The sequence below is a fragment of the Urocitellus parryii genome, chromosome 2 (assembly GCF_045843805.1).
Source record: "Urocitellus parryii isolate mUroPar1 chromosome 2, mUroPar1.hap1, whole genome shotgun sequence".
NCBI lineage: Eukaryota > Metazoa > Chordata > Mammalia > Rodentia > Sciuridae > Urocitellus > Urocitellus parryii.
The window spans coordinates 83,921,195-83,946,937 of NC_135532.1; the positions used below are offsets into that span (position 1 = coordinate 83,921,195).

At 39.3% G+C, this 25,743-nt stretch overlaps 2 protein-coding genes across 3 annotated transcripts in view; one reads left to right on the forward strand and one right to left on the reverse strand.

The window, feature by feature from the left end:
• The window catches only part of LOC113199601 (phospholipid-transporting ATPase IB), a 630,500-nt gene that overhangs the window by 69,814 nt on the left and 534,943 nt on the right, over positions 1–25,743 (forward strand). The gene's annotated exons all lie outside the window — the stretch shown is intronic.
• Positions 21,866–23,179, reverse strand: LOC113177855 (protein Spindly). Its single transcript, XM_077795273.1, is given in 8 exon segments — positions 21,866–21,892; positions 21,895–21,962; positions 21,965–22,114; positions 22,117–22,243; positions 22,245–22,697; positions 22,699–22,734; positions 22,736–22,903; positions 22,946–23,179. Coding segments are annotated over 8 exon segments (1,263 nt in total).

Sequence of the window (25,743 nt, forward strand, 5' to 3'; positions counted from 1 at the left end):
ATTGAGTTTTTAAGTTGGTTTATTGTTTCCTGCATTTCTAGTATTTCTATTTGTTTGTTTTTTATTACCTCTATCTCCCTGTGAAATTGATCTTTTACTTCCTGGATTTGTTTGTCAATGTGATCTTTCATTGTCTGATTTTGCTGTCTCATGTCTTCCTTGAGACTCCAGATCATCTGAAGCATATAAATCCTGATCTCTTTATCTGATATTCCATCTGTTGCAGCTATTACCTCTTCTAAAGTTGAGTTGACCTGCATTGCTTGTGGTCCTTTCTTTCCTTGTCTTTTCATACTGCTCGCGTTTCTTTCTGCTTGGTGCAACTGTTGTGTTTTTGAAATTTACCCCCTATTTATTTATGTTGCTCTTGTATAGTTGGGAAGTCTCACTTGCAGGGCGGGTATTGGCTGTGCTCCTCCTCTAATTATGGTGGTCTGTCTAGCCCGCTGATTGGTCGCAGGTCTGCCCCCGCTGCGGGCACAGGTGGTGGCTTTGCTCTGCCCCCACTCCAATTGTGGTAACGTAACTACCACGCCCTGGGGTCGTTGGTCCTGATCTGGATGTGAGTGGCGGCTCTGCTGGGCCCCCACTCCAATTGGTGTGACGAGTCTACTGCGCTGGCAGACCTCTAGGCTGGTGGGTCGCAGTTCTGCACAGCCCCCACTCCCGATGGGGGTACCTGACTACCTCTCCAACGGGTCGCTGAGCCCCCTCTGGACCCGGGCGGCGACCCTGCTCCACCCCCACTCCAACCAGTGTGACGTGACTGCCTCGGTGTTACGTGTCCACCACGCTGGCAAGCTACCTGGCCTGTCTTGCCAGTTGGCGGCAGGTCTGCCTGCCCTGCTTGCTCGGATGTCAGCTCTGCACAGCCCGTACTCCAAATGAGGTTACTTGGCTACCGAGCCGCGGAATCGCTGGTCCTATTCTAGGCGTGGGCGGCTGCTCTCTTCAGCCCCAGCTGCGTTTGGGGTGTCATGGTACCACGCCGGCGGGTCACTTGGCCTGCTCTGGGTGCAGGTGAAAGCTCCACTCTGCCCCTACAGCACCCCGCGGGACCCTGATTGAGAAGCAGTCACCGCCGGTTCCCTAGCCTTGGGCCAAAGCAGCTTACGTAGCCGGAACCCCGCCTCTCCGATCCCGATACACTCTCCGCTGGGAGCTGGCTCCAGGGAGCGACCCCCACAGGTTCCCCAGCCCCAGGCCAAAACTGTTCCGGGAGTCAGAACCCAGTCGCCCCAAGCTCAGTGCATGCTCCACTTGGAGCTGGCCTCCACCGGCAGTCTCCGCAGTTTCTTCAGACCTGGGCCAGGTTAGCCCCGGGAACCAGAATCCAGCTGCTCAGTGCCCGGCGCATGCCTTGCCCAGCACGCGCCTCTAGGATTATTCTCCACAAGAACCCCCGCCCCGAGCCTGAGCAAGAAATCTGTCTGCTAGACGCAGGCAAATACCAGCCTAATATCACCTGTTCCGTAGTTGAATGGGCTGAGATCAGTAGAACACGGGGATGATTACATCATCTCTCCGAAATGGCGGCTGCTGTCCTCCACTGTGGTCCGACCGGTGTCTGGAACCAAGCTGGGCCACTTCTCTCCTCTGTTTCAAAGCCGGAACTCAGCACTAAGGGCTCCGATGTACCACTGGTGGGAGCCCCCCCGGATCGTATCGCTGTTCCCCCGCTCCGGCACCCTGCCGCTCCCCGGCACGCGCCACAGACTCCAGCCTCCGGGCAATCGCCTGTCAGGCTATGCGACCCTCCGTGCGGGGAAATGGAGCTCTCAGAGCCGAACTTCTCACGATGGAAATCTGTCCACTAGATTCTGGAGCACCTCAATTTCACTGGAACTTCCCAAAGATATCCTTCAGCCGTTTTGCATCGTCTTTCTCCCACTTAGTGACGCGGCGCCCTGGGGTGATGCACTCCCTTCGCCGCCATCTTCCTATTCTCCTTGAGTTATCTGTGCTCCACAGGAAGGAGGATCACTTTGATTTTTTCTGCTTGCCCCTCCCCCAGCGCTGGCTAGCCAGGTTTCGTTTTGGCTGCTACTGGGAGGAGGGGTTGGATGTCAGGTGTCTCTAGTTTCCCCCTAGTCTTTATGGAGGCTCAGCTTGATACTCCCTCTCCCGGCAAGCCTAGGAGAGATTTTATGCGAATTCCCTATGTCTGGGGGGTGAGCTGATTGACACAAACCTGTTTTGATGTTGCACTCTGTGGGAGAGTGGCGGTGTATCCTTCAGCTTTACCGGATGGTGGCCGCTGACTGCCTCGGTGGAGTGTCCGCTGTGGGGGATGGGACTGTACCGCTTCCTTCCCCTTCTGAGATCCCGTGCTCGGCCCAAGGATCAGTGTGGGCTTGGCTGGCGGGATTCCACCTAATGGCAGTCTCTAATCTCCCTGCTTGCTAATTAATCACTTCTCTGCGGTGCCACGCCTTCTGTAGCCTCGGGGCAGGCCACACGAGTCAGTCGGCCTGGATCTCCAGGGTCCTGCTGCTGGCTGCTGGGATCCCCGGCACTCTATCCCACCTTGAATTCTTGTGTGCTCATCTGCCAAAGCCTGGTGGACAAGTATTGTTTCTTGAAAGTGAAAATTAAAGGAAGACATTAGAACTGCTGGAGTTTCTCTGTATAGGGAATCTTTGATCCTACAATCAATTAAATAATGTGTGCTATATCTATGGGGAGAGAAAACCAGTAAAGTTAAAGTTTTGTTGTTATCAACATAGTATTTGTAGGATCTTACTTCTGGAAGCACCTAGCCTCAAGCTTGGTGTAGCCCTTCTTTGGTGCTAGTGTCAATAAGTTGATATTCTGGAATCTTTATAATTGATGAGAAAGGTTGCTCCTTGTTTTTTTGTTGGGCTAGACTTTCTGTTCCTTTTGAGGCTTATTTGCACAGTTAATGGACTTGTGGGTTCCTCACCACTGGAACATACACTTATTGTATCATATTGATTTGTATCTCTGTTCTTCTTTAAGAGGTCTGCATTAGGAAAATATAATGTAGACTATTAATTCTAGGAACTATCATTGAACGAGTATCTTATTTATTCTTCCCCTAAACTATAGGATAAAATGACTCTCATGAAAACTCTTGCAGTAAAAAGAAAGGAAGAAAGAAAGAAAGGAAGGAAGAAAGCAAGCAAGCAAGCTTGGTGTGGGTGTGTGCATTTATTTTTGTGACTAACTCTAACATGTTGGTGATGTTTTATTGAGTTGTGTCCAAAAAACTTGATCTTAGTACTGGAGATTTCAAATTTGTTGTAAGTCAAGTTGTGGTAACTTTGCTTGAAAGGTATGCTCATAACTTTCCCAATCAGGTTCAGAATTAGTCCATTGATGGATTCAGAATAATATTCGGATAGTCTTGACATAGTTGCTAATAACTTCCTCAACTTTAATAGAAACCCAGATGTTTACATATTTGTCTTCTCCCTACCCTGAGGATATGTCCATGCTAAGAAATCTGATGGCTTTTTAACAGATCAAAGCCTGATAAAATCAGTTGTCCAAGCTTGTGAAACAGTGGTACATTCAGGGAATCCATGAACATACACTCAATATGACTGTTTTGAAACTGTTTAGTTTTTTTCTGGTATTGTTGGAGATATAGTAAGCATTTCTAAAAGATTCTTGATGGTGAAAAACTTACAACCAAGCAGGATTGGAGAGACATGTTCCTTTTTTATTAAAGTCAGCATTACAAATGGAATTTAAAAAATACATAAGGGAAATTCTTCTTTTACCTGAAGTCCAAAAAATACTCGGCTTTGGAGAGGCAATGTGATATGCTTTAGCCAATTTGCTATCCTGGAAGCTTCATAATTTCCAACAGGATTCTTTGCCATTGAGTGACCTCCAATTTGGATGTAGAATACTGTATGATGATGATGATTAGACAGTTGTACTTTAATAACCAAATTAGAAAGGAATTTTGTATAAAGTAAGATTAAATAGAAAACACACTCCATCTTAGTCTTTTTCTAATAATGAAGTATGTTCATTTTAAAAACAATGAGAACAGGAGCAGGAATAAAGAAGAAATAAATCATTGATATTCTTAATGCATCTACTCCTGATGAAGTAGCTACTATGGACATTTTATTCTACATCCTCTTTAGAAGAAATGAGAGTTTTCATTTTTTGTTTTTACCACTGTGCTCTATTTGTTATTTTTTGGAGTCACAATGTAGTTTCAGAAATCTCAAGTCAGTGATGGTCTTTAGGTCATTCTGAGATCCTTAGTTTTCTTTCAGCTGTGGGATAATATAACTTTGAGGACAGGGTGAAAAATGAGGGAGAGTTTGGGTAGGAAATTGACACCCTAGGAATGTCCAATAAATATCGAAGACAAGAGCCCACCTCTGATAACCACCTTCTCTTATTTTCTAAAGGGCTTTTCAGTGTGTTGTCGACCTTCGTGATAATTCTCATAGAAGGGTTTTCACTTTCCCCAAATAATCAAAAACAGTAAAAGTGGGCTGGGGTTGTGGCTCAGCGGTAGAGTACTCGCCTAGCACGTGTGAGGCCCTGGGTTCCATCTTCAGCACCACATAAAAATAAATAAAGGGATTGTTTCCAACCACAACTAAAAAATAATGACTAAAAAAACAGTGAAAGATGAAAATTAGAAAATACAATCTCTATCTTTCATTTCTGAACCAAACTTGCTGGCTAATCCAGCCTAGTGTTTATTTCTATGTTGTTAATTATTTTTATTGTTTTATTCTAGTCCTTCTGGGGGAAGAATTATTTATCCCACATGTCAATATGGCAAGGCATGTGACAAATGAAAGTAAGTGAGAAAATAGGGGTTAAGGGAAAATAGGAGCAAGGAAAAGTCAGACCAAATCAGAGGTCAAAGAGGAAAATATATTTGGCTCCGTCTTCAAGCCATCAGAGCCAAGAGAAGGCATGATCCGTCATGAGACTTAGTGTCCATTGGAGAAGAAGAAGTCTGCTCCAAGGTGCAGAGCTATTTCTGATACTGAATCCATAATTGAATTTCTCCCTTAGCAATCCAAAAAAGGTGCTGTGATAGAGAACTGCCCCCCCCACCCCACTACATCCCTGAAGAAAACATAATGGACAGGTTGCCTGGGAGCGTGAGGGCAGTCAGCTCCCCAGCCCTCTTGGGCCATGCAGGGGCAATTCCAGAGCAAGTCTGCAAATGTTTCCACTTGGGGGCCGCTGGAAAGGCTGTAGTCTGGGGACACTGTGAGGGTCCCAAAGAGGAAAGAGGCCTGAAATATTCCCAGGAAGCAGGAGATGCTTCAGGATGGAAAAACTGACAAAAGGAACTCTGCTCACTTCTGTTGATCTCTCAATGTATCTACAGGACTCTCTGAGGCCATATCATATAAGGAAGAGTCTTAATTGTTTTGCCAGCCTGTTCAAGGATAATGTTCGTCATCTCCTGCTACTGCAGGCTGTGAAAATGTCACATGATTCTAACTTTCTACAGCTTGTTTTTAGGTTTTCACCAGACATGTTTCCCACATATGGTCTTGTTAAATATATTGAGTTTGAGGAACTATATGTTTTCTGTATAAATGTCAACCCAAAATGATCACACTGAGATATCTTTGTAGTTCATGCAGCTTGACTGTTAAAGTCCGAGGGCCATTTTATGAGAGAAGCTTAACAAGGGAGATGGTCTATGGGGTGCACGGTCACCTGCTCTTGCCCCTTCTTAAGTGATGTGATGCTGTTGCTTGCCTTTGGCACAACCTGATTCTACATGAGGATGCAGTCAGATAGCAGGTGCTCTACAGAGATTCTGGGGAAGCCTGGGTCTGGGTGCTCGTTCTCCCTCTAATTTGCTGGTGGGTTCTAGGAATGAATCAGTGACCTTAGTGGGAAACTAAGCAAGCCTTGGGAGGTTTCTCATTCATTTAGAAATTTTATCATGATATGCCAGACTACATTACTGTGTTTTTTTTTCCTTTGCTAATTTGGTAGGTAAAAGGTTTTGTTTTTATGTTTTTGTTAAAATAGCATAGTTGTCACCAGAGGCCAGGAAAGGGAGGGGGAAAGGGCCGTCACTGATTTAAGATTTTAAAGCAATATTGGGATTCTGAAAAATAACAAACAGAGCACACTGGTGAAAACAAAGAATTAAAACTCATATTCCTTTCTAAGAGGACATATACCAAAAAGTTAATAATAGTTGCCTTCTATTAATAAGTTGACAGGAGGAATAAATCCTAATGTTCTTTAACTCAATAGGGTGACTATAGGTTACAATTTATTAATGTTATAAAGAACTAGAAGGAAGGAGTTTAAAGCTTCCTAACACAAAAAAATTATCAACATTTAAGGAGAGGGAAATGCTAATTATCTTGATTTGATCATTACACATTGTGTCAAATTATCACACTGTACTCCATAAATATGTGCAGTTATTATATGCAATTAAAATATTGAATTCAGTTTTGAAAGTTGTTCCCTTTGATCCTGCATAACACTGTACCCTCCATCCTAAGTTTCTTGTGCTCAAGAGCTGTTTTTGGCCAGGTGAATTAGAACAGGACAGTTACAGAGCGTGATATAATTCTCCCAGATTATTATGGGGTCAGCCTTGAGCCCTCCTAATACATAGAAGCCTAGGAACATTCCATCTGCATTTGTCTTCAGGAAAAGATGTAAAGGACTGAGCGCCAGGCCTCTCCACTGCGGCTGGAGAAGAAGATGCTCTATAGGTAATGGACACCATATACATAGATTTAAAAACACACAGGTAGCCTCCACCAGGCCTGGGGAAGCAGGATGATGAGAAAAGCAGCAGTGTTTGTGGCAGATGGTCAGCCGGTAGTGAACAATTCTTTCAGCTGTGGATGGTCGGTCCTAAAATGTAAAATGAAGCAAAAATAGCCTAGATGATTTATTTAGGGAATTCTTCATTTGTAAATTTTAGCCAGGTGTATTTTAAAAATGTTGAAGCCCTTGAAATAGCATTTTGAATTAAAATTATGGAGATGATGATGAAGTTGAATTACTTCCTGTGTAGAGAGTAAGAAATCTGGCAGTTATATGTGAAAATGGTTTAATAATAGTCTGTGGTCTTGAAATTGGTTATTTACCTGAGTGGTCCCCAAAAGGAAAACCAGAAGGTTAAAATTATGAGCTCCTAGTTGGGAACATGATGATCATATTACTTTAAAGTTACTTTTTCTTGGGGTTGGGGGTATAGCTGAGACAGGAATGCTGGTCTGTCATGTGCAAAGCCCTGGGTTTGATACCCAGCATACTGAAAATAATAATTACAAATTAATTTTTTCTTCCTCCAAATTTGTTCTGTGACTGTTTCTTTTAGTGAAATAGGATGTTGAATTATTGCTAGGTATTTAATCTGCTCTTGCAGTTTAGAACAGTGGTGTGATGGCTAAAATAGAAAAATCCAAAGAACATGAATGGACTGCTGGATTTCTGGGTATCTTTTAAGTGGGTAAAAGTTGTGAGTGATGAAAACTCAAGCAGGGGAATGACCTAAAACATCATCAGAATAGATCACCTTTCGCAATTGAGTGATTTTGTCCTTACCTTACAACTGGAAGAGCAGGGTCAGGAACTTGAGCACAGAAGAATCGACAATGACCTATGCCACATCCATGTCAGGAGAGAATAGCTTGAGGAAGTCAACACAGCACCTACATGAAGTATTCCAGGAGATGGACCTTTTAGCCTGCCTTCTCTGCCCTATTGATTCACTCAATCAACCAACTTGGGACTCTAGGTTTCTGAATCTAACTATGATTCTTCCAGACACATTTTTATAAGTATTATGGGATTACCAAGAAAATTGCCATAGTGAATAGTCAATCTATGGTGTCCTGCTTTGTAGACATACTTTTTGTTCCCAGCAATGAGGGTTAGCTTGATCCCCCACCACAATTTTTAAAAATTCTAGTAAAATACACATGACATTTACTACCTTAGCCATTTTGAGTGTACAATCCAGTGTTATTAAGTACATTCACAGTGTTGTGTAACCACCACTGTCTCCCATCTCCAGAACTTTTTATTGTCTTGTGAACTTGACATTCTATAGTACTTATCACTTACTCGCTCCTCTTCCTTCAGCCTCCGGTAGCCACCATTAATCTTCTGTTTGTATGATTTTGATTATTCTAAGTACCTCATGTAAGTGAAATCATGTATTTTTCTTTGACTAGCTTATTTCTTTCTTAAAATATTTCTTAGTTGTAGATACCTTTGTTTTGTTTATTTATTTTTATATTGTGTTGAGGATTGATCTCAGTGCCTCACATGTGCAAGGTAAGCACTCAACCACTGAGCCACAACCCCAGCCCCTAACTAGCTTATTTCACTAAGCATGATATCCTCAAGGTTTATCCACGTTGCAGCAAGGGACAGAATGCTCTTCCTTTTTAAGGCTACATAATATTCTAATATATATATATATCACATTTTGCTTATCCATTCATTTATCAGTGGACACTTGAGTTGCTTCTATACTTCAGTTATTGTGAATTAGGCTGCTGTGAACATAGGTGTACAGTATCTCTTCAAGACCTTGCATTCTGTTCTTTTGGGTATATACTTAGAGTGGAATTGCCAGATCATATGATAATCCATTTTTAATTTTTGAGGAACTGCCTTACTGTTTTCTAGAGCAGCTGATACTTTTTATTATTTTTTTTATTGGTTGTTCACAACATTACAAAGCTCTTGACATTTCATATGCTTATTAGTAATTTGCATATCTTCTTTGGAGTCCTGTGCCCATTTTGAATTGTTTTTGTTGCTGTTGGGTTTTAGGAGTTCTGTGGATATTCTGAATAGTATCCTTTATTAGATATTTGATTTGCAAATATTTTCTCTCATTTTGTGGGTTGCCTTTTTGCTCAGTCAGTAGTGTCTTTTAATGCACACAAGTGTTTAATTTTCACAAAATCCAATTCGTCTATGTTTTTCTTTTGTTGCCTGAGCCTTTGGTGTCATAGCCAAGAAATCATTGCAACTCTAGTAAACTAAGTTCAATTTTTTTACAATTTAATTTTACCTTCTAACTGAGGTAGATATGCATTTTTCTTATGAAGCTTAGTGAGTGAAAATTTAGTTTCAAGTTCTGACAACTATAATTAATCTTCACTTGAGATGAAATTTTATGTTTATTTTAATACAAAAGTCTTTTAGGAAGAAACACTGCCATTTCCTTAAGATATATTGAAAGGCAAATATAAGCTTTATTGGCTATCTTTCCCTTTGAGGACTTTATAGATAACAGAAGCTCCACCTTGTGAAGTTAAAAAGAAAGAAAGACAGTAAATTCCAACTAAAGGTAGTATAGAGGAAGTAGCTGTTAGTTTTCACATGTCATATGAATCAATCCTACTTCACAATGATCAAATGGAAATGCAATTTAAAAACAAGCTATAGTTGAAATTTATTTTATGTGACTATCATGATTTAATTTAAAAGGCAATTTATGGGATGTTTAAGTCAACTTTTTTGCTGCTGTGACTAAAAGACCTGACAAGCCAATTTTAGAGGGGGAAGAGTTTATTTGGGGGCTCACAGTTTCAGAAGTCTCAGTCCCCAGACAGCCTGCTCTGTTCCTCAGGGCTTGGAGTGAGGCAGAACATCATGGCAGAAGAGTGTGGCCGAGGGAAGAGACTCACATGCTCACATAATGATAAGGAAGGAGAGAGAGAGAGAGAGAGAGAGAGAGAGAGAGAGAGAGAGAGAGAGAGAGAGCGCTCTGCTCAACAAGGACAAAATGTATACCCCAAAGGCACTCCCTGCAATGACCCACCTACTCCAAATGCCCTACTTGCTTATAGTTACTACTCAGTTAATCTCTATCAGGGCATTAATTCACTGATTAAGGCTCTCACAGCCCAATCATTTTACCTCCAAACCTTTTTGCATCATTTCACACATGAGCTTTTGGGGGACACCTGATATCTAAACCATAACATCGGGTCGGTCAGTGCTGAAATGACCATCCACACTTGCCACCCCCATTTCCTTTTAAATTTTTTATTACCTTACTTTTCTCCTTATAAAATACTATGTAAATTATTAATTTCTTTTGTTCATTGTCTCTTTTTCCTCCTTGGAACATCAGCTCCAAGAGGGCAGGGACTTCTGTCCATTTTTCCCATTGCTATAGCTCTAGTGCCCAGAAGTGTGCCAGGCATATAGTAGATGACCAATCAATACAGATAGATACTATAGAATACTATAATTAAAATCAGCCACTAAAATGAGAGATGCATTTGGGATATTTTAAATTTAATATATTTTAATTTTGATATTCCCACGTAAAATAAAGCATACAAATCCAAAGTACATAGGTCAACAAATTTTTGTATAAATAACACCCAAGTAAAAATTAGATTCTTTTCATCACCCTCATGAGATCCCTCATGCCCTTCCCACACCACCCCCACCTTGACAGATGCAATCATTCTTCTGATTTATATCACCTATAGATTGCTTTTGGGCTTCATATAAATGGAATTTTTCTGTTCATATATTTTGGTCAGGCTCTGAAATCCAGCTGCCCCCCGTGCGGTGTTCTACTGTAGGATAAGATGATCATCTGTTCATCAACTCCCCTGTTGATGGACATCTGGGTTATTTCCCTGTTTTGTCATTATGAAAAAAAAGTTTCTATGACTATTTTTGTGGACATGATTTGTAATTTGTCCAGAATAAAAGCTAGAAGTAGAATGAACTCAGTCATAGGATAGAACGTATACCTGATTCTTAGAAACTGCCAAAGCGTTTTCTAAAATGGTTGAACTAATTTATATTCCACCAGCAATTGCTACTTATTATGGTGAATATAAGGAGGGCTTCTTCCCCGCCTTCCCTCCTCCCTCCTTCCTACCCATTCTTGTAGGAAATATAGTAATAATTGTAGGGATGTAGTAAGATTTCCTTGGTTTCAGTGTGCATTCCTCTGATGAGTGGGGATGTTGAACACCTTTTTCTTGCTGATTGGACAGTTGGGTGTCTTCTTGTGAAATACCTATTGAAGTCTTTGGCTAATTTTAGTTGTACATTGAGTTATTGTTTCATATGCATTCTTTATTTGGGATGTAAGCCCTTTTTTTCAGATATATGCATTGCAAATATCTTTTTTGCCAGTATATGATTTGCTGGGTCCTTTTTCTAACATCTTTCAATAATGAGTCATTCTTAATTTTAATGAAGTCAAATTTATTGAGTTTTTTTAAAAAGCCTATTGCTTTTTGTGTCCTGTTTTAGAAAACTTTGCCTATCTTGAAATGATTTTAAAGTCATGTTAAAGCAATTAGCCTGATAAAATAAGATTGCATTAGATGCTCTCATGTGGAAGAAAAAAAGAGTCATGTTTAAATAACTGCAAAATTGAAACATTCTTCCTTTATTAAGGATAAGAGGAAAGGATAAGCCTCTTTTTCTACAACCTTTCGCATACATAGTTTTAAAATTTTTTAAAAGTGAAACTGTGTTTTTCTCAATGTTAAGAGAGAATGTGGTCTGTTGGCTACAGGAAGGAATAATGATTTGAGAGGTTAACAGGGCATTTAAGTTTGAGGTAGAAACTTTGCCCCCTTTCTCCTTCTTAAATTGCTGTGCATTATGTCTCTCATCTGCCTTTGTGAGCTTTTTCTTCTAAGTTCTTGTTATAAAGTTTTCCCAATATAATAACTCAACAGCCAAAGCAAGTAGCAGCTGTAGTCTTATAAATCAAAGTGCATTGAATATTTGAATGTAGCACCTGTTGAGTTCTTGTAACAGACTGGAAAATGTGAGGCTCCTGAACATTGGAGTTATGTTAAAGCAGTTTCTCAAGCTGTGGATTTTTTATTTTTAAGGGGCGTGGTAAGGAAGCTGCCTTGAAATTGTGCCAGTGCCCTTTCTGGAATGCATATTTCTCCTTTTAATGTGTTGTCAAGTGAATTATCTGCTATGAAGAGATTTTTGAACAGTCAGATGGGGAAAGCTGTTTTCCTAGGCAATATTTTATTTTTATTTATTATGTTCGGGTACATAAAAAGAACTAGAACATAAAAGACTAGCCCATTAGCATTTTTCTTCTTTTTATTATTTCTTTTTAGTCACTTTTCCTCCTGTATTCAAGTATTCAGGTACATGGAGTGCCAACAAATATTTGGCTAGTTTTTGTTGGTTTTCCATTTCTGTCATTGGTTTTCCTTCATGTCTTTGTTTTTCACTCTGCCCTGTTTAATTTGCTCTTCTTGCTTTAGTTTCTGAAGATAAAAGGTTAGCTTGTTTATTTTAGATCTGTGTTCTTTTGCAAGCATTTAAAGATATAAATGTCCCTCTGAGTAAGGACATATCCAGCGGCAGCCCTGTAACCCTGTTTCGCAAGCTCCTCTTGAACTACCTGGCTTCACGCACCCTTTCCACAGTTGTTCTGCAACCCAGATCTGTCCCCAGCTTCTCTATACAAATGCCTAAATGCAACACTGAGTCTTTTCCTCAAAGGCTTCACGGCAACTGCAAACTGGAAATGTCCCAAGATGAGACCTCTTCTCTCTCCAGTATCTCTTCTCCCTCAGCCCCACCCAAATGTCATCCTTTCTATTGTGGTTAATGGCGCTGCCATCTTTTGCTCATTCCCTAAGCCATAATATTGTTCCCAACTCTGTTTTTTTCTCTCTAGGGATTGCCCTGCTGATTCCAGTGAATTAACATTTTTTCCCCAAAATTTTCTGCTTCTGTCTGTTCTGCCACCACCTAGAATGTAGGGCACCGTCTCTCACCTGTCTCACCCCATTGATGTTTTAAGCTGTCCATTGTCCTCATGGCTCCCCAGGCTTTACTCTTCTCTCTCTTTAATCCAGCCAGCGAGACCGATCACATCTCTTTTTGACCTTCCCATTCTTCAGTGACTCTCAGATCGTTTACACAGTCTAGATTGCTTCCCATGTTCTATTCGTCACCCTCATCTTCTTTCACACAGGATGCATACCTTGTCTTCTAGCCACATGCAGAACTTAATGTTGCAGATTCATTATTGCCTGAAGGACTTAGCATCCTTTACATGCATTGTTGCTTTTATCCAGAATATAATTTTGCAGCCATTACATTCATTCTTTATTCTTAAAATAGGGGACTTGGCCATTTATCTCTTCTGGACATCCCCCTCCTTTTTTTTTTCCCCTTGGGTATTGGGGATTGAACATAGGGGCTCTCTACCACCAAACTACATCCCCAGCCCTTTTACTTTTCATTTTGAGTCAGGGTCTTGCTGAGTTGCTTACAGCCTTGCTGAATTGCTGAGGCTGGCCTTGAACTTGTGATCTTCCTGTCTTACCCTCAGGGGTTGCTGAGATTAAAGGTGTGTGCCACCATGGCCAGCCATCCCCTCTGACTGGCTTGGAGGCCACCCTCTGTGCCTTATGGACTTCAGTGCCTAAGCTCCTGGTAGCACTTGACATTCTTTTTGAACATTTCTTGTCTCCTTGTCTCCTTTACCCTTGCATGGGGGAACCCATGAAGGGCAGCAGCTGTCTTATTCATCTTTGTCCTAAGTGCATACACTATTTCTGGCACAAAGTGGACGCTGGTTTTATTGACTGAATTGAGGTATGCTGACTTCAGTTAAGCATTGATTTTTTTAATTTTAGCCAAAATCTACATCTTCGTGTTCTGGTATAAACTCATACTCTGTTTCTTAAACAAAAACTGTATAAGCAAAAGACAATTTGAATTCTAAAGGGGCTGCATAGAAGGTGAGAGAGGACACACTGGTCTCAAACAATGAGTGAGATTCATGGAGAACGACTGGGCTGGATATGGGAGGAGCATGGGGCAGAGTTAGGAACAGCAAAATAAAAGTGTAGATTAGTGGAAAGAAACTTGATGGGGGGTTGGGGATGTGGCTCAAGCGGTAGCGCGCTTGCCTGGCATGCGTGCAGCCCGGGTTCGATCCTCAGCACCACATACAAACAAAGATGTTGTGTCTGCTGAAAACTGAAAAATAAATATTAAAAAAATTCTCTCTCTCTCTCTCTCTCTCTCTGAAAAAAAAAAGAAAAAAAGAAACTTGATGAGCAAAATTGTGAATGCCTGGAGATGAGAACTCATTGATGGTCATTCTGTGAGGTAACAGATAGATAGTGATGGATGAGGAGCTTGGATTCTGCCTTCCTATCCCAGCTCTCCCACTCTATGCTTGGGTGTGAACTTGAACCATTCAGTTAAGTTACAGGCTTCCCATCTGTAGAATGAAATTAACACATGCCTTGTGGGATTGCATAAATGAGAGAGAGAGAAGAGGAGAGAAGAGGAGGGAAGGGAAGGGAAGGGGAGGGGAGGGAAGGGGGGAAGAGAAGGAGAAGGAAGGAGGAGGAGAGAGAGAAGAGGAGGAGGAGAAGGAGGAGAAGGAAAAAGAGAGAAGAGGAGGAGAAAGAGAGAAGAGGAGGAGGAGGAAGAGAAGGAGGAGAAGGAAGAAGAAGAAGAAGAAGAGAGAAGATGTCTCTAGATCGCACGAAGTGTTCCATGATGGTGGCTGCTACTTGGGTGTCCCTCCTCGTACATGCAGCTGTTCTTCCCTCTGCGCTGCCCTCTTGGTCACTTTCCTCCCTTGTTCATGTGTCCAGGCAGGTCTTTAGCTTCTACACCCCACTCATGGGAACACCAGTTGTACTAGTTACGAAGCACTGTGCGTAACTCTTGTGGCACGTGTGACTCAACACACAATGTCCATTGATTGGTATCGTTCACCTTTCACTCTCATAACCCCAAGAAAAAACGAGGGCTGAATTCATCTTGAATATCTTTATGTACCTACTCAGATCATCTGTCTCCACCCCTCAATTAGAGCATTGCTTGATTAACTGCAGTTGGCATTCAAATACATTGAACAAGTGAATTTGTCATCTCTGTAACTGGTCAGAACAAAATAGTTTCCTAGGGCTCCAAAGCCCAGAACCACATTAGGTGATGAGTTCTGTCTTCTCTTAATGGAATAAATCACTCTGCAACCTCATGTCTTCTGAGGAGACTACAGTATTGAATGACTTGGTGTTTTTATGAAGTTTCTCACTGAGTGAAATATATATCATGGGAAGAACATGACAAATGCAAAATTTATCTAAAATTAATCTGACTAAAATCAAACAAATGTTTTTGCTAAACAGAAAAGAATAATAAAAATTCCCTCTTAGATGTTATGAAGAAATCTTAGAGGTTCATATAACATAAATTTTATTTTATGGTTCTAAAGAACAGTGGGACAGTTAGAAAGTTCCTAGGTAGTTATATAAAATGTTAATTTCAAATTGCTTTTCCAAAAATTGAACAAACTAAAATTTTGATTTATTTTTTCTAAACAGTATCCTTCCTTCTTGTTAAAAATAGCAGGCATATTTAGATTTTGACAAGTAACAAACAAATATTTTTTAGGTTAATCCAGTATTTGTTTTCTAGATCACCCTACCTTGTTAATTAAAAGGTATTTAAAAAATACTTTTTTAGGGGCTGGGGATGTGGCTCAAGCGGTAGCCTGGCATGCGCTGGATGCTGGGTTCGATCCTCAGCACCACATAAAAATAAAATAAAGATGTGTGTCCACTGAAAACTAAAAAATAAATATTAAAAATCTCTCTCTCTCTCTCTCTCTCTCTCTCTTTGAAAAAATAATACTTTTTAGGGGCTGGGATTATGGCTCAAGTGCTCTTGCCACGTGCAAGGCCCTAGGTTGGAACCTCAGCACCACATAAAAATAAATAAATAAAATAAAGTTATTAAAAATACTTTTTAGAGAGAATTTTAGAGAGTTTTTTCCCATTAAAAAATGACACAGAGGGTTGAGGTTGTGGCTCAGTGGTAGAATGCTTGCCTTGCATGTGTGAGGCATTGGGTTTGATTTTCAGCACCGCATATAAATTAATAAATAAAATAAAGGTCTATTGACCACTAAAATTTTTTTTAAAAAAATTGACACAGAAATTGTACATTTTTGGAGGATACATCAATTCATGTATAGCATGTGTGATGATAAGATTGGGGTAATTGGCATATTATAGAAGGAAATTTGAAGCTTAGTTTCTGTTTGAAGGTCTTTGACTAACAGGTTAAAATTATCAGTTTTGCAATCTAAAAAGCATCAAAAGTCACAAGAGAAAAATTGGAGGATTCAGCATGTAAGGAAAAGAAATCACTCCTAATACCTTGCTACCCAGTACCAGTGTGGGCCTTACCTCTTTCTGGTATTTAATCTACCTAAAATAACATTAGTTCAAAACTGAAGGAAAGGGCATCATGATTTATAGCCTGCTTTGATTGTCTAATATATCTCAAATATTTTCCCAGGTTACTACATAACCATTTATAACAGTTTAAATAGCTCCATATTGGTCTCATGCAGACAAACATAATTGAAAGCGTTCTCTCAGAATAATAACAGTAAAAGTATGTTATGAACAAGATTGTAAAAAGAAAAAATCCTTATGATTTTCATAATATAAATTTGTAAGCAAAGAATGTTGATCTTTTCACAGAATGAATTTTTATTTTAGTTTTCTCTATTGTTTGTCCCATTTCTTTTCTTTCTTTCTTTCTTTTTTTTTTTTTTTGGTGGGGGGCGGGTACTGGGGATTGAACTCAGGGGCACTCAACCACTGAGCCACATCCCCAGACCTATTTTGTGTTTTATTTAGAGACAGAGTCTCACTGAGTTGCTTAGCCTCTAGCTTTTGCTGAAGTTGGCTTTGAACTCATAATCCTCCTGCCTTAACCTCCCCACTGCTACGTGTGCCACAGCACCTGTCTGTCTTTTCTTTCTTTTTATATTTATTTTTTAGTTGTAGTTGGGCACAATACCCTTATTTTATTTATTTATTTATTTATTTTTATGTGGTGCTGAGGATTGAACCCAGGGCTTCACAAGTGCTAGGCGAGCTCTCTACTGCTGAGCCACAACCTCAACCCTCTCCCATTTCTTTTTAATGGTTTTCTTTCTCATCTCTATTTTTCCACTTTTTACTCTACTTTGTGTTTAATTTTCTCTTCCTTTTCTAGTTTTTTTTTTTTTTTAAAGAAAGCTCACTTATTTTGGACCTTTCTTTTTTTCTAACATAAGCATTTAAACCATCAATTTCCCTCTTAATCAGCATCACACAAAATTTGGTGTGGTGCTGATTAAAGTGTGATTTCTTACAAGGTTCCTTTTCCAATTTGCTTGCAGGTTCTTTATTTATTTTTTATTAGTTGAAAATATTCCCTGATTTCCTTTTTGATTTCTTCTTTTACTCTACAGTTTAGAAATGCATTGTCTGATTTTCATTTGTCTCTGGATTTTCAAAAAAGCTTTCCTTAATTGATTTCTAATTGTAGTCAGAGAATATATTTTACATCATTTCAATCCTTTTAAATGCATTCGGACTTATATGATATAGAAGACAGAGTTGTGCAATACAGGTTTAACTTGTTGAATGGTGCCTATGTATCTTTATTTGTGGGTTAGCTTGTACTGTAAGTGTCCAGCTGTATCCAGTTGCTTTATGTATTCATGTCTTGTTTGTTGCTATTGATTTTTTTCTCCTTGTGTTACTTACTGAGAAAGAAGAACAGTATTGAAGTCTCCAATTATAGCTGTGGCTTTGTGTATCTCTACTTGTGGATCTATTAATTTTTCTTCATGTATTTGTTAATGGATGCCAAAATGTTTGGGGTTGTTAATTCCTTTTGGTAACACCTTTATCATTATGAAATGTACCTTTTTACTGTGGTAATATTTCTTATTCTAAAATTTAACTCCTCTGATGTTGCTTTATTTTCCAGCTTTCTTTTGGTAGCTTGTGTGGTGTTTTATAATTTTATTTTACTTTTAACTGACCATATTTTATATTTAAGGTGGGTTTCTTGTAGATAGCTTGGGTCATACTTTTTAAAATCCAATCTGACAGTCTCTGCCTTTTATTTGGCACATTTGGACTGTTTATTATTAATGTGGCATTATTAGTGTGGCTGGACTTAAGTTACCATTTATGCTTGATTTTCCACTTATCCAGTCTGTCCTTTTACCCTTTCTTTTTTTCTTGTTTTTTAAAAAGAACTAATTGTATATTTTAGGTGTCCTTTTTTTCCCACCCTAGGTTTATTAACTGTAGCTTTTGCTGTTTTTGTTCCTGCTTGCTTTTTTGTGGTTGTTCCAGGATTTCCTATGTGCATCTTTTCATTTGTTTCTCTGTGCCTTTATATACAGTATATCCAATTTAATGAATAGACATAGGGTCTTATATCTATTATAAGAAACTTATTATAGTACTTTTTTATTCACTCCCCTTTTATTCTTTGCCCTATTCTTCTTACTTTCAGGTACTTTATAAGTTTCAAAGTATACTATTATATTAGCTTATCTTTTAAATAAAATTTTAAAAAGTTTTAAAGGAAATGTCTCATTTACTTACATATTTCCTATTGTAGGTATTCTTTATGGACTGTATGTGCTCTGAGTTTCTATCTGATATTTTTTTCCTTCAGCCTGAAGCACTTTCATTAATTTCTCTTATAGTTCTCCTGTCAGCATTTGTGTGAAATGCAATCTTTACTTCACCTTAATTTTTGAAAGATATTATTATTGCCTGGTATAGAATTCTAAATGGACAGCATTTTCACAGTGTGTTAGAGATGTTGTTCCATTGTCTTAAACAGATTTTGGTAATTCTGATATGGTTTTTTTTTTATATTTGAAATTATTACAATTTTACTTTACATTTTAAAATTATTTCTCATATGTTTGAGTCATAAAATCTAAGTCATGAATATGAATACAAAGATGAATATAGGTGCTTTCACAACTGACAAAATCTGTAACAATATATATTTTCAAATCAAATTTCCTGTTTTTACAATATAGTGAAAAACTAAGTTCATAAAAAGATCACGTAGGAAAATATAATAGTAAATGACTTCAGTATTCTCTTTACAAATATATGGCTCTGAAGGTAGGTTAAAGTGTTCACTTGAAAAAAATCCAGGCACTACATGGCATATAGATCTAAATCAAGTATAGTCTTCCTTCTGTTAACACTTTATTCAGTGTGACTCAGAAGGACCAGGAAGAGTCATCACTTAAGAAACTCTCCAGGGTATATCTTTCCATCTTCTAAGATCTTCTTCTACTTCTCTTTTTAGGGTTCTGTAGTTTTCATTGTATAAATCTTTCACCTCTTTTGTTAGGTTGATTCCCAAGTATTTTATTTTTTTTGAGGATATTGTGAATGGAGTGTTTTTCCTCACTTCCGTTTCAGAAGTTTTGTCGCTGATATACAGAAATGCCTTTGATTTGTGCGTGTTGATTTTATAACCTGCCACTTTGCCGAATTCATTTATTAGTTCTAGTAGTTTTTTTGTAGACCCTTTTGGGTCTTCTATGTATAGAATCATGTCATCTGCAAATAGTGATAATTTAAGTTCATCTTTTCCAATTTTTATGCCTTTAATTTCTTTCGTTTGTCTAATTGCTCTGGCCAGTGTTTTGAGAACTATATTGAATAGAAGTGGTGAGAGAGGGCATCCCTGTCTTGTTCCAGATTTTAGAGGGAATGCCTCCAATTTTTCTCCATTCAGAATGATGTTAGCCTGGGGCTTAGCGTAGATAGCTTTCACAATATCAAGGTAAGTTCCTGTTATCCCTAGTTTTTCTAATGTTTTGAACATAAAGGGATGCTGAACTAACATCATCAAAATGGCAATATTACCAAAAGTCCTCTATAGGTTTAATGCAATGCCAATCAAAATCCCAATGGCATTGCTTGTAGAAATAGATAAAGCAATCATGAAATTCATATGGAATAATAAAAGACCCAGAATAGCAAAAGCAATTCTGAGCAGGAAGTGTGAATCAGGTGGTATAGCAATACCAGATTTCAAACTATACTACAGAGCAATAGTAGCAAAAACAGCATGGTACTGGTACCAAAACAGGCGGGTGGACCAATGGTACAGAATAGAGGATACAGAGACTAATCCACAAAGTTACAACTATCTTATATTTGATAAAGGGGCTAAAAGCATGCAATGGAGGAAGGATAGCATCTTCAACAAATGGTGTTGGGAAAACTGGAAATCCATATGCAACAAAATGAAACTGAATCCCCTCCTCTCACCATGCACAAAAGTGAGCTCAAAATGGATCAAGGACCTAGATATCAAATCAGAGACTCTGCTTATGATAGAAGAAAAAGTTGGCTACGATCTACATATTGTGGGATCAGGCTCCAAATTCCTTAACAGGACGCCTATAGCACAAGAGTTAACAGCAAGAATCAACAAATGGGACTTACTTAAACTAAAAAGTTTTTTCACAGCAAGAGAAACAATAAGAGAAGTAAATCGGAAGCCTACATCATGGGAACAAATTTTTACCCCTCACACTTCAGACAGAGCCTTAATATCCTGAGTATACAAAGAACTCAAAAAATTAGACAATAAGACAACAAATACCCCAATCAACAAATGGGCCAAGGACCTGAACAGACACTTCTCAGAGGAGGACATACAATCAATCAACAAATACATGAAAAAATGCTCACCATCTCTAGCAGTCAGAGAAATGCAAATCAAAACTACCCTAAGATACCATCTCACTCCAGTAAGATTGGCAGCCATCAGGAAGTCAAACAATAACAAGTGCTGGTGAGGATGTGGGGAGAAGGGTACTCTTGTACATTGCTGGTGGGACTGCAAATTGGTTCAGCCAATTTGGAAAGCAGTATGGAGATTCCTGGGAAAGCTGGGAATGGAACCACCATTTGACCCAGTTATTGCCCTTCTTGGTCTATTCCCTGAAGACCTTAAGAGAGCGTACTACAGGGATACTGCCACATCGATGTTCATAGCAGCACAATTCACAATAGCTAGACTGTGGAACCAACCCAGATGCCCTTCAATGGATGAATGGATTAAAAAAATGTGGCAGTTATACACCATGGAGTATTACGCAGCTCTAAAAAATGACAAATTCATGGAATTTGCAGGGAAATGGATGGCACTAGAGCAGATTATTCTTAGTGAAGCCAGCCAATCCCTAAAAAACAAATACCAAATGTCTTCTTTGATATAATGAGAGCAACTAAGAATAGAGCAGGGAGAAAGAGCAGGAAGAAAAGATTGATATTAAACAGAGACACTAGATGGGAGGGAAAGAGAGAGAAAAGGGGAATTGCAGGGAAATGGAAAGAGACCCTCATTGTTAAAAAAAAAAAACTACATAAAAGAGGTTGTGAGGGGAATTGGAAGAAAAAACAAGGAGAGAAATGAATGACAGTAGATGGGGTAGAGAGAGAAGATGGGAGGGGAGGGGAGGGGGGATAGTAGAGGATAGGAAAGGTAGCAGAATACAACAGTTACTAATAGGGCATTATGTAAAAAGGTGAATGTGTAACTGATGTGATTCTGCAATCTGTATTTGGGGTAAAAATGGGAGTTCATAACTCACTTGAAACTAATGTCTGAAATATGATATGTCAAGAGCCGTGTAAGGTTTTGAACAACCAATAAAAAAAAAATAAATAAAAAATAAAAAAAAGAAACTCTCCAGGTTAGACTCACAACCAAAATTTGGAAGCCTGGTTGAAGAAGCATGGAAACGCCTTGACACAATGAGTACAGCCAGATTCTGCAAGGTGGCACCACTTCTCCTCTTCACTAAGTGCCTCAGTGACCTTGTGCTAAGTAGGACCTCCCTGATCAGAGAGAAGTCATTATTGCTCGGGACACTGGGTCTCTGGAGTGGATTTGGAAGACACACACAGAATAGGGTGTGATTTCTTACAAGGTCCCTTTTCCAATTTGCTTGCAGGTTCTTTCCCTTCATTAACATCTGTTTGAAACCTTGACTCCAGCCCCTAACCTGAGAGAGCTGGGCTGTTCAGCTATTTTCACTTAAGGCTTCTAAATGTCAGCTGGGGTCGCTGCGAGCTTCACACATTTCGTCTTTGGCTGCATATCTATGGGCAGAGTTTTTGTGAGGAGACAGGGATCACAGGAGTGTTTGCAGATGCTGATTTTTCTAACTGCAAGTCACCTTCTGAATGGTTAGGACAGGGCTGTGTCTTCTCCTTCTGGGATGCGAATGTACAAATTCCTTCCCTGACAGCATGGCGGGCACATTCATCTCAGGGGTGGTTACATCCAGAGGTAGCACCTTCCGCCTGTTTTTGAGGACAGGCACTGCAGTTTTCTCTTCGGGTTCTTATTTCAGCTTTAATTCATCTAGCTCAGCTCTTAGTTTCATATGGTCACTGGTAAAGGTGAAGGTGAAGGCATCTTTCATTTGCAAAAAGATTTTTTCAAGTGAACACTTTAACCTACCTTCAGAGCCGTATATTTGTAAAGAGAACACTGATACTTAATACTTAATATCCAGAGTCCGCTTTCAATCCCTGTATGGACAGTTCACCTTTGTTGCTTTCATTTTCTTGGTCTAAGTTCTCCAGTTTTGCTGAAGTCAAGCTGTACTAATAGGTGTTATCTTTCAGAGCACCAGAGGGGGCTGAAGGCTTTGAATCCATATTTTCCTATAAACTCATAAATTTCTCCAGATTTTTAATTTCACCTAAAAGATGTTTTGTTTCATCATTCTTCTGCTCCAGCATGGCAAACAACTGTTCCTGCGGCTCACTTTCAGTTTGAGGTTTTTCATCTGTAGCAATCTGTAACTTCATTCTTTGCATTTGGTCTCTCTTAAATTAATTTTGCTTTCTTTAGTGACTGATACTTGACTTTCATACTGATAAGGCTGGTGTTCCATTGCTGCCCTTCCGTCTTCTAACTCTGCAAACAGAAAGTTGCCCTTACTATTGGGATCCAAGGCTTGCTGAAGGGCCTGGCCCAACTGCACCTAGAGATCTTGATTTGGTCCATGAGCTTTCTCTAAGGCTTTATAGTAAGAAACGGCTTCTTTCTCCTGCTCTCATTTGTGAGAGAGGAGTTCCTTCTGGTGGTCTACTTTGTGCTTCAACTGCTTTTCACTAAGCTTTGCTTCATCTAACTCTGCTTTCAGTTTTCCTTTCTTGTTTTCTAGTTCCTTCACTTCCTGTCCATGGCTTCCGCTTAGCTGCTCTTCTAATTGTCCTAGCTGGATGTTTTGTTGTTGTTCAATAGCTTCACAGTCATCGCTCAAACTTTCTAACGTGACTCTTGAGCTCAACTTCTCTCTGAAGAGTTTATTTTTCTTGTTCATAATTCTCACTCATGATCATCATTTCATTATGACATTTATCTAATTGATTTTGCAATTCATCTGGGTTCTCTAGTAGCTGTAAACCATACTATACAGCTTTTAGTCGCTCTTTTTCCACCTCTTTGAGCTTACTTGAAAGATCTGCAATATCTACCTCCATGTGCTTTCCCTGTTTTTAGCTCACTGTATCTCCTTTCCCCAGCTGCAGTGGCTGGTGGCAAGAGCTGAGAGCTATCCTGGAGTCCGGATCCCTGATGTTAACTCCACCCTATCACAGAGTCCTCCTCCCATTCATTTACTTAGTCCAACTGTAAGCCCCAGGGCTTTTGGAATGCAGTTCCCCTGATACAGTTCATTCCCCCACCCCCACCCCCGCCTTTTTATTTTTTTGGTACCTAGGATTGAACTCAGGGGCACTGGACCACTGAGCCACATCCACAACCCTATTTTGTATTTCATAAGAGACAGGGTCTCACTGAATTGCTTAGCGCCTAGCTTTTGTTGAGGTTGGCTTTGAACTTGAGATCCTCCTGCCTGGGATTACAGGTGTGTGCCACTTCTCCTGGCCAACACATCATTATTAACTATATTCACCATGTTGTGCAATAGACCACTAAAATTTATTCCTCCTAACTAGAGTTGATATAGTGCTTCTCTTTGTTCCTCAGTGTGTAATATGTCTTCTCTAGTTACTATTAAGATACTTTTATTTACTGCTGGTTTTGCCCATTGGAATATGATGTGACTATATATTTTTAAAAATATTTTTTAGTTGTAGATGAACACAATATCTTTATTTATTTATTTTTACGTGGTTCTGAGGATGGAACCCAGTACCACACATGTGTGAGGCAAGCACTTTACCACTGAGCTACACCCCCAGCCCAATGTGTTTATATTTATCCTGTTAGATGTTCATTGTATTTGTAGACATTTGAATTTGTAGTTTTCCTCATATCTGGAAATATTTTTCCATGTTACTTCTAAAATATTTATGTACTGTGTTAGACCAGGACGCAAGAAAAGACCACTGACTCCAATTAAAATCAAATTAAAGCAAGCTTATTATTTCGACCGGCCGGGCTGCCTTTCCCTCCCCAAATGGCGGGAACAAGACAGCCCCGAGGCTTCTTTGTGGCCCAGTTTTATAGCCCAAAAAGTTACACAAAGGGGGGGGGGTTACAGATAACAACACTCTGAGGAGCATAACACAAGTTTACATTTTTGCTGGCCCCGGCATCAGAATTTATGGAGATCTTAGAGACTCAGAGAGGGTCGTTATCTGGCCAGGGAGGGCCAGAATTTATGAGGCGTCACTACGGTTTAGGAAAGGGTAGTTATCTGGTCAGGGAAAACCGGACCTGGGTGAGTTCAGGGCACGGGCAGGCATTCCAATCAGCTTTACAACATCAACTAATGGCCAGGCCATACAGACATCCTGATATTTTTACAGAAAACAGAAATGAATCCTTCATAACTTGTGACAAGCTGGCTTCTAATCTAATGAGATAACTAGGCTAGGTATATCAACTGTCCCCCCACCTTATATTTTCCCTAAATTCCAATAATATATACATTAGATCCCCTTTGAGATCATCTCATAGGTCCTTGGTACTTATTTTATATTTTCCCCCCATGTTTTTTAAAAAATATTTATTTTTTAGTTGTAGTTGGACACAATACATTTATTTATTTATTTATTTGTTTGTTTGTTTATTTGTTTATTTTTTATGTGGTGCTACGGCTCCAACCCAGGACCTTACATGTGCTAGGTGAGTGCTCTACCGCTGAGCCATAATCCCAGCCCCCTCCCCATGTTTTATTTTGGATAATTTCTATGGTTATGTTTTCGAATTCACAAATCATTTTCTTTGCAGTGTGTAATCTACAATTAATTGTATCTAGTGTCATTTTCATTTTAGATATTCTAGTTTTCTTTCTAGAAATTTTGTTTCTTACATGTATCTCACCTATTTCTTCCCTACTATGTTCTTTTTTCTCCAAATCTTTGACCATATCGAATTAGCCCTTCTTAGCTATTTTAATGTCCTTTTTGTGGTAATTTCACCTTTCTTTCACTTATAAACCTCTGTCTGTTGTAGAATTCTCTCCTAATTTTGGGTCATCTGTTTCATATAGATTTTCTACTTATTTCCATGTCAAGAGACTTCTAACTGAATACTAGCCATTGTAAATTGAGTGCTGGATATTGTTGATTTCTATTAGATGTCTTGGACTTTGTTTTGACCTAGTTACTTATAGATTAGTTGCAGTTAGTTCTTAAGCTATAATACAGTGAGTCTAGAGTAGCCTTCCATTTAGATCCATTTATAGCTCCCTAGCTAAGGTGTGATTCCAAATGTATTCAAGGAGGTCTCTCTACTCTGATTCATGGGAACTCTAACAATTTCCTGGCTTTGTGTGATCCCTGAAAATTGTTCCCTGGATAGTATCTTGATAATTATTCTTTCCCTGGCCTTGAGGAATATGTTGTATATATGCGGAGATTGAAATTTAACCAAAGATGCAAGTAGACCTCTATACAAATGTCTGTAACTTCTGTT